The sequence below is a fragment of the Mustela nivalis genome, assembly GCF_964662115.1.
Source record: "Mustela nivalis genome assembly, chromosome: 3".
In the NCBI taxonomy this organism is placed as follows: Eukaryota; Metazoa; Chordata; class Mammalia; order Carnivora; family Mustelidae; genus Mustela; species Mustela nivalis.
Genome location: NC_139022.1, coordinates 81,424,714 through 81,439,363, shown reverse-complemented (window position 1 = coordinate 81,439,363; position 14,650 = coordinate 81,424,714). Strand labels below are relative to the sequence as shown.

Genomic DNA, 14,650 nt, shown 5'->3' with positions numbered 1-14,650 from the left:
ATCAGCCTCTGGAATCCCTTCGCTTCTGTCCTTAGCTGTTAACTGTTCACAGAACTCGTTGAGAGGCCTGATCTCACCCCAGGGCTCACTTTCCTTGTACAGGATCCTAGGAGGGTGAGGCAAGTTCTGAGAGTGAATTAGGCATTTGGATCCGTGTTAGAACCAGTCTATTTTGGGAGACACAGGTTCCCTGGATTCTCACAGACATGTCTTGCTGTACACTTAAATCTTCAGAGTAACTTCAGTTTACACATGACCCACAGGAAATTCCTCGGCTGGGGATAATTTTGGAATTTGGATGGATCCTCTCTATAACCTCCAGTCCAACTCAGAAGAATGAGGCCGAGAGATGTTCCAGGCCAAGACTAATATCAGGAAAATCCTAAGAGAAACTTAGAGGAAGAATAAGCAAGGAGATAAATGACAGTTTACCCCTGAAAACATTCCTTTTCGCTTGTGAGTGTGAGTTTTTTTCATTTCTCCTGGAGCACACCAAGACCATTGGCAGAAAGGACTCTCTGTACGTTTCAGAATTTGGCAAAGGTTCACTTCGATTTTGGAATTTGAGGACGGTGTACTGCAGTGACAAAGGCTGTCTCTGTCAGCACTATGTTCTGGTTCTAACACTTAATAACATCCGTGGGTTAGTCACTCTCACTGGGCCCCCGCGTTCTTGTCTACAAGACGACCATGATAGTGCCTCCTGTGGTTACGGAGAGTAGGGCTGGCAGATGGGCAGAAACAATACTGTGTCCTCTTGCATAAAACATTTCCAGCTAATATGTTTATGCAGGTATTATTGGATTTGGTTGATTTACTTGGTCACCTGGTATTTTGCCTGAGATTCCACAGCTGTTCTTTGACAGAGGAGGCACGTTCTGAAGACATGACCTGTCTCTTCTTTTGTCTTACATGTAAAAATGGTGGTGGTTAGAACTCGAGGAAAAATAGAAAGAGTTGCCATTAAATACAACATGCATGCCAGCCCCTGGAAGGAAGCAGCTAACATTTCAGTGTATGGTTCCAGTTTTTCTCTGTTATCTTGTGTGGCATGTGGCTAAATAAAATGAAATTGTGTATTTACTGTCGTATGAATGTTTTCACAGCCAGACACACTGTCGTGTTCCGGCCGCAGATCTCCAGAGGCAGAGAGCATGGGCCCAGGAAGTGAGCAAAGACACGTAGGCACAAGTCACACAATGCAGCTTCCTCATGGGAAAATACCAGACATTGCTCAGATGCCATTTTCTTGAGTTCAGATGGGATACTCAGTAAGCCCAATTGTTAAAATAAAGTACTTTGGACCGGCTAGCGGAGCGCCTAGGTAGAGCTGCCGTTGACTAAGTGATGGGACCTTGGGGAAGTTACTTAAATAGGACCACAGTTTCCTACTTTGCACAATGGAAATACTAAATAGTACTGCCTTAGAAGATTGTTCTGAGGATCAGATGAGCTAATACACGGAAGTCAGGTAGTGCTGGGTTCAGAGTAGGCACTGTGTGGTCATCGGCTCTAACAGTGGTGTTGGCTTGCCTGATGAACTCATACTGAGAAGGTGTTAGATACTGACTCTTGGAGTACCTAGAGTTTTTTCCTCTCTGTTTTTATGAGTTTGTTTTTGTTTACGTCTTTTTTTTTTTCCTCATCTTCCTAGTAACTTTACCTTGCAAATCTGCCTGGTCACCCCATTATTCCTTTACTAAAAGAGTGATCCCATGGTTTTTTAAATAAGCAGATGAAAGAGGCATTCTTGGGCTCCTTCTGCCAGGGGGCATTTCGGGTGGTGTCATCTGCCATTGTTCTGCATAGCAGGAGAAGCTATTTTTAGCTCAGACCCCAACCAGGAAGTTACTTGTCCTACCAGGAGGAACAAAGTAAAATTTTATCTCTGGAGTGTGTTAGATCACACAGGACTACACATGGAGGTAACAGCCAGGAAGGGCTCAGAAAAGGGGGACAGCCTACTGACTGTTTAGAGACCTGTCAGGGGACCTCCTGGGGAAGCGGTCTTTGAGCACTGTGCCTAAGGATGTTTTTAAGAGTCCTAGATGGAGACTGAGGAACCTGGGCAGGGTCCAGCATGGAGCATGGTGGCTGCTAGTTAATAGTCACACAGTAAATGTTGGAAAAGAGAATGAGTGAATGATGAATGAATGAGAGAAATAAGAAAGCATTTCCTTCCCAACCAGGAGTAGAGCAAGAACATTTGGGCCACTCACAAGAAAACTTCCAGAATCTGAGGAAATTTGTCAGACCAGAAGGGGATAGACTCAGGTGTACCCTGGACAAGGTTTCTGTTCTTGATGAGAAAGTATTTACTCCTTCAGATTGTATTTACTGAGAATCTTTTATGTACCTGACATGGTTCTAGGTCCTGGGGATATAGTGAACAAAGTATGAAAAGTCACAGTTCTGATGGACTTTACATTTTAGTGGAAGGTAACACAATATACAGTGAAGACATAAGATGCTAGGTGATGATCTGTGGCATAAGGGATAATAAAGCAGGTCTTGGATGTGAGGTGCTATTTTATATACCTAATGGCCTGGGAGAGGCTCATTGATAAGATAACATTTGAGTAGAGAGCTGAAGAAAGTCAGGAAGCAAAGTATCAGGATATGGGAGGAAGAGCAGTCCTGGTAGAGAAAACTCCAAGTGCAAATGGCCTGAGGCATACAACAGCAAGACCAGTGTAGCTGGAGTAGAGTAGTTGGCAGGCTCCAGAGAGGTTGGGTGAGGGCGGATGTGGGACAGGTTATGTAAGTATGACGTTGTGATTTATAAAGAGAAATACATATTTGGTCTTTCTCCTGTTTCTGGTATAGGGTTCCCTAAAACCCTTGGAAGGTCCTAGGAAATGAGTGTGATAAAGGTGTCTCCTATGTTAATGAGGTGACTTCTGAACCTCGGAATTGGGGGCTGGTTGCCAGGAGAACTAGCCATTTGATTAGAGGGATGGAACTTTCAGTACTACCCACCCTCACTTCTGGGGAGGGGAGATGGGCTGAAGATTGAGTCCATTACCCATGACTGAAGATTTCATCAATCACATGTGTATAATGAAACCAAGATGACAGGATTCAGAGAGCTTCTAGATGAGGAGGGGGTATCAGGAAAGTTTTATACTCTGAGAGAGCATGGACTCTCCTCATATCTTGCCCTCTGCATTGCTTCCATCTAGCTGTTACTGAGTTACAGCCTCTTCAAATGAACCATTTGATTGGTAAAATGTTACTCTGAGTCTCTGAAACTCTCAAGCAAATGAATCAAACCTAAGGAGAGGGTGTCATGGTAATGTCTGATTTATAGTCAGTTGGTCAGAAATATAGGTAACGACCTAGACTTGTGGCTGGCTTCTGAACGTGGAGGTGGACAGTCTTATAGGACTGAACCCTTAATCTGTGGAATCTGATGTTATCTCCAGGTAGAAAGTGTCAGAATTGAGTTGAATTGTCTGTCAGACACCCAGTTGATGTCAGAATTGCTTGGATGTGTGAGGAAACACTTTCCTCAAACACACACTATCCATGTTAAAAGTGCATCCTGGAGCCATTTTAGTAAAGCAGTGTAGGTTGTGGCAAAGTTTGGCTTTTACTCAAAATGAGAGGAGCAGCCATTGGAGAGTTTTGCAGAGGCAAGATGTGACTTAATCTTCTTTGTAACATGATTGCCGTGTATGTTGTGGAGGACGGGTTAACACGGGTGAAGTGGTAGCAACAAGAACAGTTAGGGGACCGTGGTCTTGCAGTCGTGTGAGCGGGAGACGGTGGTGGCTTGCCTCATCATGGCAGTGGGTGGATGTATAAGAAAAGGTCAAAACATAGATTCATTTGGTTGTAAAAGAGAACAGTCGAGGTCAGTCCAGGGACTGCCCTTGACTGGGAGGAGGGGTTGCAGAAAGGAGAAAATCAGGAGCTCAGTTTGGCGCTCACTGCTGCCAGATAGCTTTGCGGAGATGTTAAGGAGATGGTTGTGATTCAGGGGAGAGGTCTGGAGTGGATATAAAACTCTGGGACTACATGGGTCATCATCATACCAGTGTATATGATGCTGGGCTGTTAGTTGATCTGGGGAATGTACGGGGAGGAAGGGAGAGAGGAAGAGGGACGTTTGGGAATGGATCTTGGGGCACTGTAACCTGCGTTAAAATTGAGAGGATGATAGAAACTGAGAAGTAAAGGCCAGGCAGAGAGAGACAGGTGTCCTGGAAGCCAAGGGGAAAAGGAAGCCATCAGCAGTGTCCAGTGCCGCTCTAGGTCACCTAAGGTTAGCAGGGAGAACCGATCCCTAGGTCATGATGGGCACAGTTTCTATGGAGCACCAGGAACTGAACTCCAGAATATGCTCTACCCAGCTCGAATGGTGGTTAGTCATTCTCCATAGATCCTTCTTCTAGGTTCACAGTCTGCTGGGTTTAAAGCACAACTGAATGAATGAATGAATGAAAGAAACAAACCAATCTGCCCACCATTGTAAAGAGATACGTGGACTGAGAGGCCCTCCCTGACTTTGGCAGGCAAGAGCTTGGCACCCAGAGTGGGCCAAACCAGGTCAGCAGCAGGTTTGCAAAAGACTGCCTTCGCTGTGTTGGTTTATGTTTGGGCGTGGGTCTCTTACATAACCAGGCAAATAGGCCACATTTTCCTTAAGCTGCAAGGCCCTTAGCTTTGGGAGGGAGGGTTGGATTTCAGCAGAACCCAGGTTGCCCAGACTCTAGGCTGGTCTGTGCTATTAACTGTTTCCTGCCCATTTTGGTGTGTGGGGGGGTAAGTTGTGGATGTTGGAAAAAAGGGAGGCATTTGCAGCTGCTTTTCCCTCTCCCCCTTATTAATTCTCCTTCTTTCTATGGGTGAAATACATTTACTCTCTGTTGTCTCTCCTGCCACCTGACCGAAGAGTCTAGTATAGCAGAGACGCTCCGATGCCAATTTTGGCTTTGGGGAGACATTGTAGAGTTCTGTAGGTCACATTATAGAGCAATGTGCATAATGGGAAGGAGGAGAGCTGGGGATCCCCTGGAGTTGCTGTTTATCCTCTAGGCACTCCCTCTGCAGTGAGAACCTGGCCAGAGGCCATCTGATCATGTTGGGACATCCTAGTTTCTCAAATCCTCCCTTTGTTCTTGGAAAACACTGTCTCTGATTGTCTGACTTTATTCTTTGCTGCTTCTGTTATAATCTCCCATTTCATGAGGTCTTATCCTCAACTCACTGGAGGTAAATCTTACAGGCAGTTTGACTTTGTTTTTTGGTTACCATTTCCGAGATGGATTTTACAAAATGTCCTAACATGAGCTAGGTCTGAAATAAGAGAGTTACATCTTAAAAGTGCCTCGTGTAGCACATGGAATGTTTTATGCATTCCACTTTCCTAGGGTTGGTTTGAAACATGTGAAGTTCCAACCAGGGTAGAAATCATTTTTAAAAGAAGCAAAAATATGGTAAACTATCAAAACTAGACAACCTCATTTACTAGTATAACAGCAAGCGTGTTATAGGGCTTACTTTTTATTACATGATGTCCACTCAAAATATTAAATCACTTAATCCTTATGATAGTCCTATGGGATATGTTCTCATCCCTATTTTATGGATCAGGAAGTGGAGGTATAGAGAGGTTGAGTAACTTGCCCAAGGTCACACAGCAAATAGATGGTAGAGTAGGTCTTGGAGTTCAAGCAGCCCAGGGCTCTTGCTCATATGGACTGCAGTGCATTGTTCTTTACTGATTTAAAATTTTCAGCCATTTGGATGCAGATGAGTTTTGGTTCTTCTTATACTGCCTTTGAAATATGGTCTGCCACATATTAAAAATAAATTGTTATCAACAGACCTGTAAAGTTAACTTTTTAAAAAATTTTTTTAAAGATTTTGTTTATTTATTTGACAGACAGAGATCACAAGTAGGCAGAGAGGCAGACAGAGAGAGAGAGAGGAGGAAGCAGGCCCCCTGCCAAGCAGAGAGCCTGATGCGATGTGGGGCTCCATCCCAGGCCCCTGGGATCATGACCCGAGCCGAAGGCAGAGTCTTTAACCCACTGAGCCACCCAGGCGCCCCTAAAGTTAACTTTTTAAAAAAATAAAGTTAACTTTTTGCTAAGAATAAATGCTTTAAAAACAGCATAATTTAGGGCACCTGAGTGGCTCAGTGGGTTAAAGCCTCTGCCTTCGGCTCAGGTCATGTTCCCAGGGTCTTGGGATCGAGCCCCACATCACATCATTGGGCTGTCTGCTCAGCAGGGAGCCTGCTTCCTCCTCCTCTCTCTCTCTCTCTCTCTCTCTCTCTATGCCTGCCTCTCTGCCTGCTTATAATCTCTGTCTGTGAAATAAATAAATAGAATCTTAAAAAAAAAAAAGTTTGTCATCTTCTGGTTTGTCCATCTGTGTTCATTTGCACATCTGATTACCCTTTGATGTCATTTGGCAAGAGGAGGCTATGGATGCTCTAGAGTTCTATGAAAAGGACTGTTTGGACCAATCTTATAAACTGTTGCTCTGAGTGAGCCAGAAAATCTACGGGGCAGATTATGGGTGAGAAATCTAGAGAGAAGACACAGATTTTTCCATTGTCACTACTGCCTTGAGCTTTTGTACAGTAATATTCCCCCTGCCAACAAGATCCATTGTCTCAGTGGAGTCATTCCCTAAGGGACAGGATGACGACAAGATCTAGGCCGTTTTCCCAAAGTGTAGAGTAGACTTTACTGGGCGCTGTTGATCTGGAAGCTGGTATCCCGACCTAAAACTAGTTGACATTGAATCGCACAGTAAGGCAGGTATTTCCTTTTCTTTTTCTTTTTTGGTCTTTCTGCTGATTCAAGGAGGAAGTTCTTTTCACACCCCTGCATCTTTAATATCTCTCCAGTCTTTCCAGATCTCCCTTCATGACAATGAGCAGCAGCCCTTGTAGGCCCTCAGCTTTGAATGGCAACTATATTCAGTCAGAAGGTAGTTTTGCTGGTTTGTTCTGTATAGTTCTCTTCCAGTTTTAGCAGGGAATATTGTTTTTCTGTTTATAGTGAGGATAAAGTATTTCTTTTAAAATTCATTTTATTTAAAGAAAAAAGGGTGGGTCAATCTAAAAACAAGCACAAGAGAAAATATAGCACAGGTAGTAAGTAGATATGGCAAAATTGTGAATTTGGGAGAGGAATGATAAAATCTTGTGAAATATTGGTCTAATATCCTCCGAAATAACATAGAGATCCAGCCTCTTGTTTGAAACTATTGGGACTAGATTTGTCTTGGAATTTAGAGTTTTCAGATCTTTTTGGCGTAGTGCTCGTAGTACATATGATGTGACTATCAATGCCATCATCCAGTGTGGTAAGATTTCTAAAGCAAAATGTATGAACATTCACACCAGCTGAAGTTAATAAAAACTAGCTATGGCCTTTTGGGGTTCAGGTCAGATTTTGCACCAAATATATTTGGGAGCCAAATTTATGAAGAAAAATTTTGATTTTCAGAGCTTTCTAGATTTCAGAATTGGAGATAAGGGATTAAGGACCCATCTTTTTTTTTTTTTTTTTTTTTTTAACAAATTACATGTTTTCTAAAACGCTGATCAAATTACACAGAAAACAAATTAACAAAAACAATTTGGCCGAAGTTACCAATTATAATGGCAGAAATGCCTGGTGTGTTACAGTGTGTAAACTTAAAACATCGTAGAGCAGTTTGGGCGCCTGGGTGACTCAGTCGATTAAGCATCTGCCTTCCGCTTAGGTCATGATCTCAGTGCCCTGGGATCGAGTTCCACATCAGACTCCTAGCTCAGCCAGGAACCTGCTTCTCCCTCTCTCCTTTCCCCCTACTTGTCTGCAATCTCTTTCTCTCTCTCTTTTGCTTCACACTCTCTCAAATAAATAAAATCTTAAAAAAAAAATCCCATTGTAGAGCAGTTAAACTGGATTAATTATGTTTCAGAGGGACATGCTGAGTTATCCATGACTGTTTTTTAAACATTCTATAAAATGACATTTAAGCACATATTTTCTTCAGTACACATTGAAAGTGCTTTATCACATTCTTGATTTATAATCTTCGGAATATGCTTTTACTTTTTGTAATTACAATCATAATGTATAGTAATTGATCATAAAGGTCGCACTTGTGAAGTATTTGTGGACTTGTATGTCATAGTGCTAGCTATATAAATTGATAAAAGAGGATATTATGGATATAAGAAAATAGTTTCCATTTCCACTGTATTTTTACTTGAGAAGCTTGATGAAATCTCATTTTGGTGTTCTGTGGTTAACAGATAGGTTAAGATAATCTGAAGCTAATGCCATTTGGTTCATGCAGTTGATATATTTTTGTAAGTTTTTAACGTCTTCCAGCAGAAGTACATCAACCCAACAGTTACTAATCTTTTTTTTCATTTTCTGATTCACTCCCATGGACTTACCTGGCTTTTATGCTATGACACAGGATGGGTGGTGAGATTAGGGCCATTTCTGATAGAACAGAGGCAACACTATTCCTTTTGTGTCCTTGAGAACACCTGCCAGAATGTCAGGGAGGATGACATTTGCTACAAGTACAACTTTGTATCCCCCCATTAAAGTCATTCACAGACACTGATATGGTTTCGGTTACTGTCAGTAGCCTCACACTGAACATGCTTGAAATAACTGCTAATAACAAAATGTAGTAATAGTGATAGTTAATATTTACTGAGCTCTTGCTAAATCCTAGGCATGTATTTAGTGCTTTGGATGTTTGAGCTCATTTAACCCTCATTCTCCATGACAGGGAAAGCATGATGAAAATTGCTTTTATAGATGAGGAAACTCTGTCAAGAATATTGGGCCAGAATCACTGGAATGAGGCATTCTGGCTCCACTGTGTTTTGTTGCCTTCAACTTTCTGTTCCCTACAAGTCCAGTAGTTCCACAACTCTTTGGGACTCAACTTTGAGTGACGTCGTCTATTTGTAACAAAGCTGAGAACATGAACGCAAGCAAAACCGTTTTGATAATTAAAAAAGAAGCAACTCTCTAAGAGCATGCATATTCATTCAGAACTCCTAGATGGTGTACTGTCTTTGGTCCATTAATAAAGGGTATGGAGCCTGAACACTGCAGTGGCCCTGAGGCTTCTAAGACAATCATGAATGCTTCCAAGTTATTGATAAAGTGAAGTGAATTTTAGTTTTACTTATTAGAAATTGAAAGCAGAAATCTAATGATTTTGGGGTACCTGGGTGGCTCAGTTGGTTAAGCATCTGCCTTTGGCTCAGGACATGATCCCAGGGTTCTGGGATGTGCCCCATATCAGGCTCCCTCCCTGCTCAGCAGCGAATCTGCTTCTCCCCCTGCCCCTTCTCCTGCTTGTTCTTTCTCTTTCTCTGTCTCTCTCTCTCCAATAAATAAATAAAATCTAAAAAAAAAATAAGGTAAAGTTTGACTTTAAAATAAATCCCATCTACTTTTTTCTGTCCTCTTGTCATTTTTTTCCTCTAGATCACTCTTCTGATGTCTTCAAAAAATCCAAGCATCCCCCAACATTCTTTGGGGCAGGCCGGCTCTCTGAGGTGCTGAATGGTGGCGATGAAGTTTACGCTAATTGTATGGTGATAGATCAGGTAAGGCTTGACTGATGTTACCAGAGGGATTTTACTCTCTTTCCAAAACCTGAGTATATGAGAAATATAGTTAGCATTGTTGTGTTGCTCTAATGATTTCAGCCCAAGAGTGGCCCTCGTGATCATCATATGAGCACTTAACTTAGGGTTTCCTTTTCTGCACAGCACATATTACCCCACCAAAAGTCTGTCTCCCCCTCTCCCTCTGCCCTCTGTAGGGAGGGGTCAATGTCAAACAAGAAGAGTGTGAAAGCTCTTGCATGGAGCCAGAATAGGAAGTGACAACTGGGCTTTTCAAAAAAACAAACACTAGCAACAACAAAAGCCAGTGTGTGTATGCCCTGATTAAGTAATATTTGTATTCAAATGCAACAAACGGTTATGAGCAAGAGCTTGAGGCTAGCCCCATATGATGCTGTCATATAAATTACTTATTTAATCCTTCTAATACATCCATTAACATATACTAAGGTTATAGAGCTTTAATATTAAAAGAGACTATTGTTATACTACAGGGAAGTTGCAGTCCTTTAGAATGCCCCCCACCCCCCTGCACCAGTCTCTGACACTTGTTAGATCTCACAGAGTCCTGTGGTTTGCCTGTGCATCGATTTACAGATTTATCCCTTAATTTCCCTAGCTCAGTGATTCTCAAACTTTAATATTTATAAAAATTAAAACATAGTTTTAGGTTTGACGATTTCGGTACACACAATTTTATGGATGATTTTTGGGATTTTCAAGGGTAATTTTGACAAAATGTAATTTTTGCCTTATCCACAGACCTCCAAACCTAAACCCCATATATAAGATGCACCATATATATATATATATATATATATATTTTTTTTTTTTTTTTTTTTTTTTTACTGGTCAATATGGTTTTATTTCAGTATTTCATAAACTTTTAAATAGAATCATGTAAAAAACAAACATTTCAAAAAGTGCAAAATATTAGAAAGCTAATCAGTGTTTTTAATCTTTCCATGCACACAATCTCTTGCTGAGATAAGCAATACAAATTCTGTAGCGGAGACTATGTATAAAATGATACTCTACAGAGTTTAAAAGTAGGCTTGGTCAAGAGATTGCACATGATACAACTGAAATAGTGCAAATAACACAGCTAAATAAAGAATTTAAATCAAGCTTATTAACCTGTGTACTACACAACTACAATGATACCGTAGGCAGAGAGACGAGATATATATGCCTACTGAGCAGTAAAGAGATTTACCCTTTTTGTTGTTGTTAGTATGCATATATTGTATCCTGTTAGAGATGTTTTCTGTGATATGAATTTGTCTCAAAGATCTTAATGTCACCCCTTGAGTCAAATATCTTGTTTTTCCGTTTTCTGTTCCAAACAGTGTTACAAAAAATGCATAGTATAAAAAGTATAGATTGTGCTGATACTTAGAATGACAGAGGGGCCAATTAGAGTGGACAGCAGCTGTAAATAACTAGTGTAGTTTTTTTTGGCATAAAGCAGCTGAACATCAGCCCTATGTATAGAAATATAGGATGAAACAGAGGTTAGGACAAATAGGGAATATTTGGGGGACATTCTTTGGCAGTATAGGGCAGTTGGGACTGGTGTGCTCTAACCACTTTCTGATTCTAATGGTTGCTGTATTTTCTCAGTTTTTGTTTGTTTGTTTAAGATTTTATTATTTATTTGACAGACAGAGATCACAAGTAGGCAGAGAGGCAGGCAGAGAGAGAGGAAGGGAAGCAGGCTCCCTGATGAGCAGAGAGCCTGAAGCAGGGCTTGATCCCAGGACCCTGAGATCATGACCCGAGCCGAAGGCAGAGGCTTTAACCCACTGACCCACCCAGGAGCCCCATGTATTTTCTCAGTGTTTAAGTGAACTACTTCTGGAGTCCTTATCTCTTTGCTCTGAGACTCAGTGAATACTGCAAATATTTCACTTACCTCAAATAGCTAAAATTGTATATGCTTCAGCATTACATGGAGGACAACTGTGCTCTAAGTTACGTTAAAACTTCCCAAACCAAAGATGAGGTTAGGATATAGTTTCTGTTTCGGAATATCTTGAGATAAGTATCGCTTTAAGAACATGAAGCATGCATTTCAAGGGAGCTCAAACAGCCTAATTGATAAACTGAAATATAGCAGGGGATTGCTAAATTTGTGCCATGAAAACAGAAATGAAACTAAAAGTATGGCTACAAATCACAACGTTTACTCTGTCTGTATCGTATAGTTATAGGATTTCTTTTACTGTTTCTATGTCCATTTGAATAGCAAGGATGGTAAAAGGAGTCCAAATGCTATCATATTTAAAATAATTGCTATCGGTATCTGAGAAGAATCTTGTCTGATTTCCTTCTTCTGCCTCAACCTGGCACAGAACTCTAAAACTATAGTCCCTTCATTAAATCAAGGAATGTTTTTCACAGTTGTAGGCTGTGCTTTCTCTTTCTAGTGATGATTTTAGGTTGGTCCTAGACCCTCCATTAGCTCCTTGTTTTCTCTGCCATGCGGAAGTTTCCAGACCACTTTGATTCTGTCCATAGGCTTATGGCAGCAGTATAACAGGTTGCTTGCTGGCATTTGGTGTTAATTTTATTATTTACAGATAATTTGAAGTTTGGGGCATGTTGTGTCTTCTAGTTAAGTCCATGCATCTTAGGTAGTTTTATTCTTATTTTAGTTTGTAGTTTGTTTTGTCCTGTTATTGTTTTTTTGTTTTTTTGAGAGTCAGATTGATGTGACCACCACTACCTCGGTCATCTGGATTCCTATAAACTACTTTCTGAATAAACCTGCCTATTCTTTAGTTTTTGCTCAGGTATTTAAAATATATCCTCTTTTTGACTCAGTGGCTCACGAAATCTTAAAAAGCATAGTCCGTTTTTGGTTTCATAGTAAAGAACAACTTCATAAAACACTCAGTTGGTCTTCCTTTTGTGAATGATGGGCTAGCAGCCAAGTGAAAAAAAAAACATCATGAAAGAATTCTCTGCTCACATAAAACAAAATGAGAACAAAAAAACAGGGTAAATAAGGTGGAAGGTTGTTCAGTTGGGAAAATTTTATTCCCAGTTCAGCCAGTCTTCCCTGCTTTTGCTCAGCAACCATTTTTCTTTCAACTACCAGGCTGGTGATTTGGATATTAACTATGTTAATATAGAAGGAATCATGACAGACGTGTGCCCTGAATCCATGGGTTCTACTCTGGGGCCTCAGAACTGCAAGCATATCCTTGATGCTGAAAACAGCCATGGAAAATGCCCACTAAATGAAAACAAGGAAGTGACCTCAAATACTGAAGCTCAGCAGTCCCCATCACCATCTAGTTCATATGCTTCCAAGTATAATCTTTCCTTTGGTCATCGTGGATTTGAAAAGGAACAAAGTCATCTGAAGAAAAGAAGGTAAGGTTCTCTTTTGTAGAGGTGAAGTGTAGAAGATCAAAGAACCTTGTAGCTGGACTTGGGAAATTGTATTTTATTACATCTTATTGTCCCCACTGCTTTGATCTCTACATCAAAATATTGCCCCCTTTTAGATTCCTACATTCCTTGACTTGAAAGTAAGACATTTAGGAAAACTGACAAAAACATAATTGAGGAAAACCATGATGAGAAAGCATTCTACCCTTACTAGGTAGGCAAATATTTTAAAGTTACCATGTTTTGGTGCAGATGTATACAATGGAAACACCAATATATGGTTGATGGCAGTGAAGATTAGGTAATAACTTTGGAAAATAATTGAGCATTATCTAATAAAGATGTTCTGTCTCTTCTGAAAAATGTAGGAGTGAGGACAAAGAGACTTGTGATCACCAAGATAGCACCATTTTGGCCCTGGGATGGCAGTGGGACTCTTCCTTCAGTGGGTGTCAGGCTGGGAGCATGTAACACAATTGATAAGGAGCTCAAAGTGAAATGTACCTAGCTCATTGAAAAGGGAAGAGGCTGAGGGGCTGGCTGAGAGGCTGAGAACTCGTCCTGAAGAAGAAATCTGGGGGCACACAATAAAAACTGAGGTTAACACGGAGACCTAAAACCTAAATTTTCTAAGGTTTTAAACACTTTGGTGAAAGCAAAAGATGCACAACATATAACCATATGTCACGGACACTGTTTTGAGAGGCTGTTTTGAGAGGCTGCAAGGAGAATGTGAGCAATGCAACATTTATTTTAAACTGCAACAGCAGGGGCGCCTGGGTGGCTCAGTGGGTTAAGCCGCTGCCTTCGGCTCAGGTCATGATCTTGGGGTCCTGGGAATCGAGTCCCGCATCGGGCTCTCTGCTCGGGGGGGAGCCTGCTTCCTCCTCTCTCTCTCTGTCTGCCTCTCTGCCTACTTGTGATCTCTGTCAAATAGATAAGTAAAATCTTAAAAATAAATAAATAAATAAAATAAACTGCAACAGCAGCAAGAAGAAAATGAGGTGTTGGAAGGGTCTGTTTCACTCTAAAACGTCTATTTTGAAAACCTATTTTGTCTTACCAACCCTGCCACATAAATACACAAAAAATTTAAATAATGTTTTATGAAATACCATGTAAGATGAATTCTGAATTCTACACTATTTTATTTTTTTTAAGATTTTATTTATTTATTTGACAGACAGAGATCACAAGTAGGCAGAGAGAGAGAGGGGGAAACAGGCTCCCCACTGAGCAGAGAGCCTGATGCGGAGCCTGATCCCAGGACCCTGAAGGACCCAGGACCCTCTGCCCCGAAGGCAGAGGTTTTAACCCACTGAGCCATCCAGGCACTCCTTAAAAAGTGTTTTAATGTATAGCGTGCCAAATAAAGTAATCCCTTATACTTCTAGCATGGATTCACAGTGATGGAGAAATGCTTGTATAATTGGAAAAACTTCTTTTAAGTTAGAATATGATGGCTGGCGGCCAGCCATTTGAACTAATGTTTATTTGTATTAATAAAGTTGAAAGACACATCGCAAGATCCCAAGTTGAAAGAAAAAAACAGAGGTGCAAGGCATCACCAAACCTTTAACACCCCCTCCCCCGACTCTTAAGGTCTCTCTCTGCTCTCAGACGATCACCGAATTCAGG

The 14,650-nt window shown here is 41.0% G+C and overlaps 1 protein-coding gene across 8 annotated transcripts in view; it reads left to right on the top strand.

Annotated features, from left to right (window-relative positions):
- ARHGEF28 (Rho guanine nucleotide exchange factor 28) overlaps positions 1-14,650 on the top strand; it is a 317,255-nt gene that overhangs the window by 204,853 nt on the left and 97,752 nt on the right. For all 8 annotated transcript variants that reach the window (XR_014310177.1, XM_082724969.1, XM_082724974.1 and 5 more), the window contains 2 exons: positions 9,471-9,592; positions 12,717-12,994. Coding sequence is in view for 7 of the 8 variants with exons in the window: in XM_082724969.1 (XP_082581095.1) it covers positions 9,471-9,592; positions 12,717-12,994 (400 nt within the window). In the remaining variant the exon portion in view is untranslated. The remainder of the gene's footprint in view (positions 1-9,470; positions 9,593-12,716; positions 12,995-14,650) is intronic.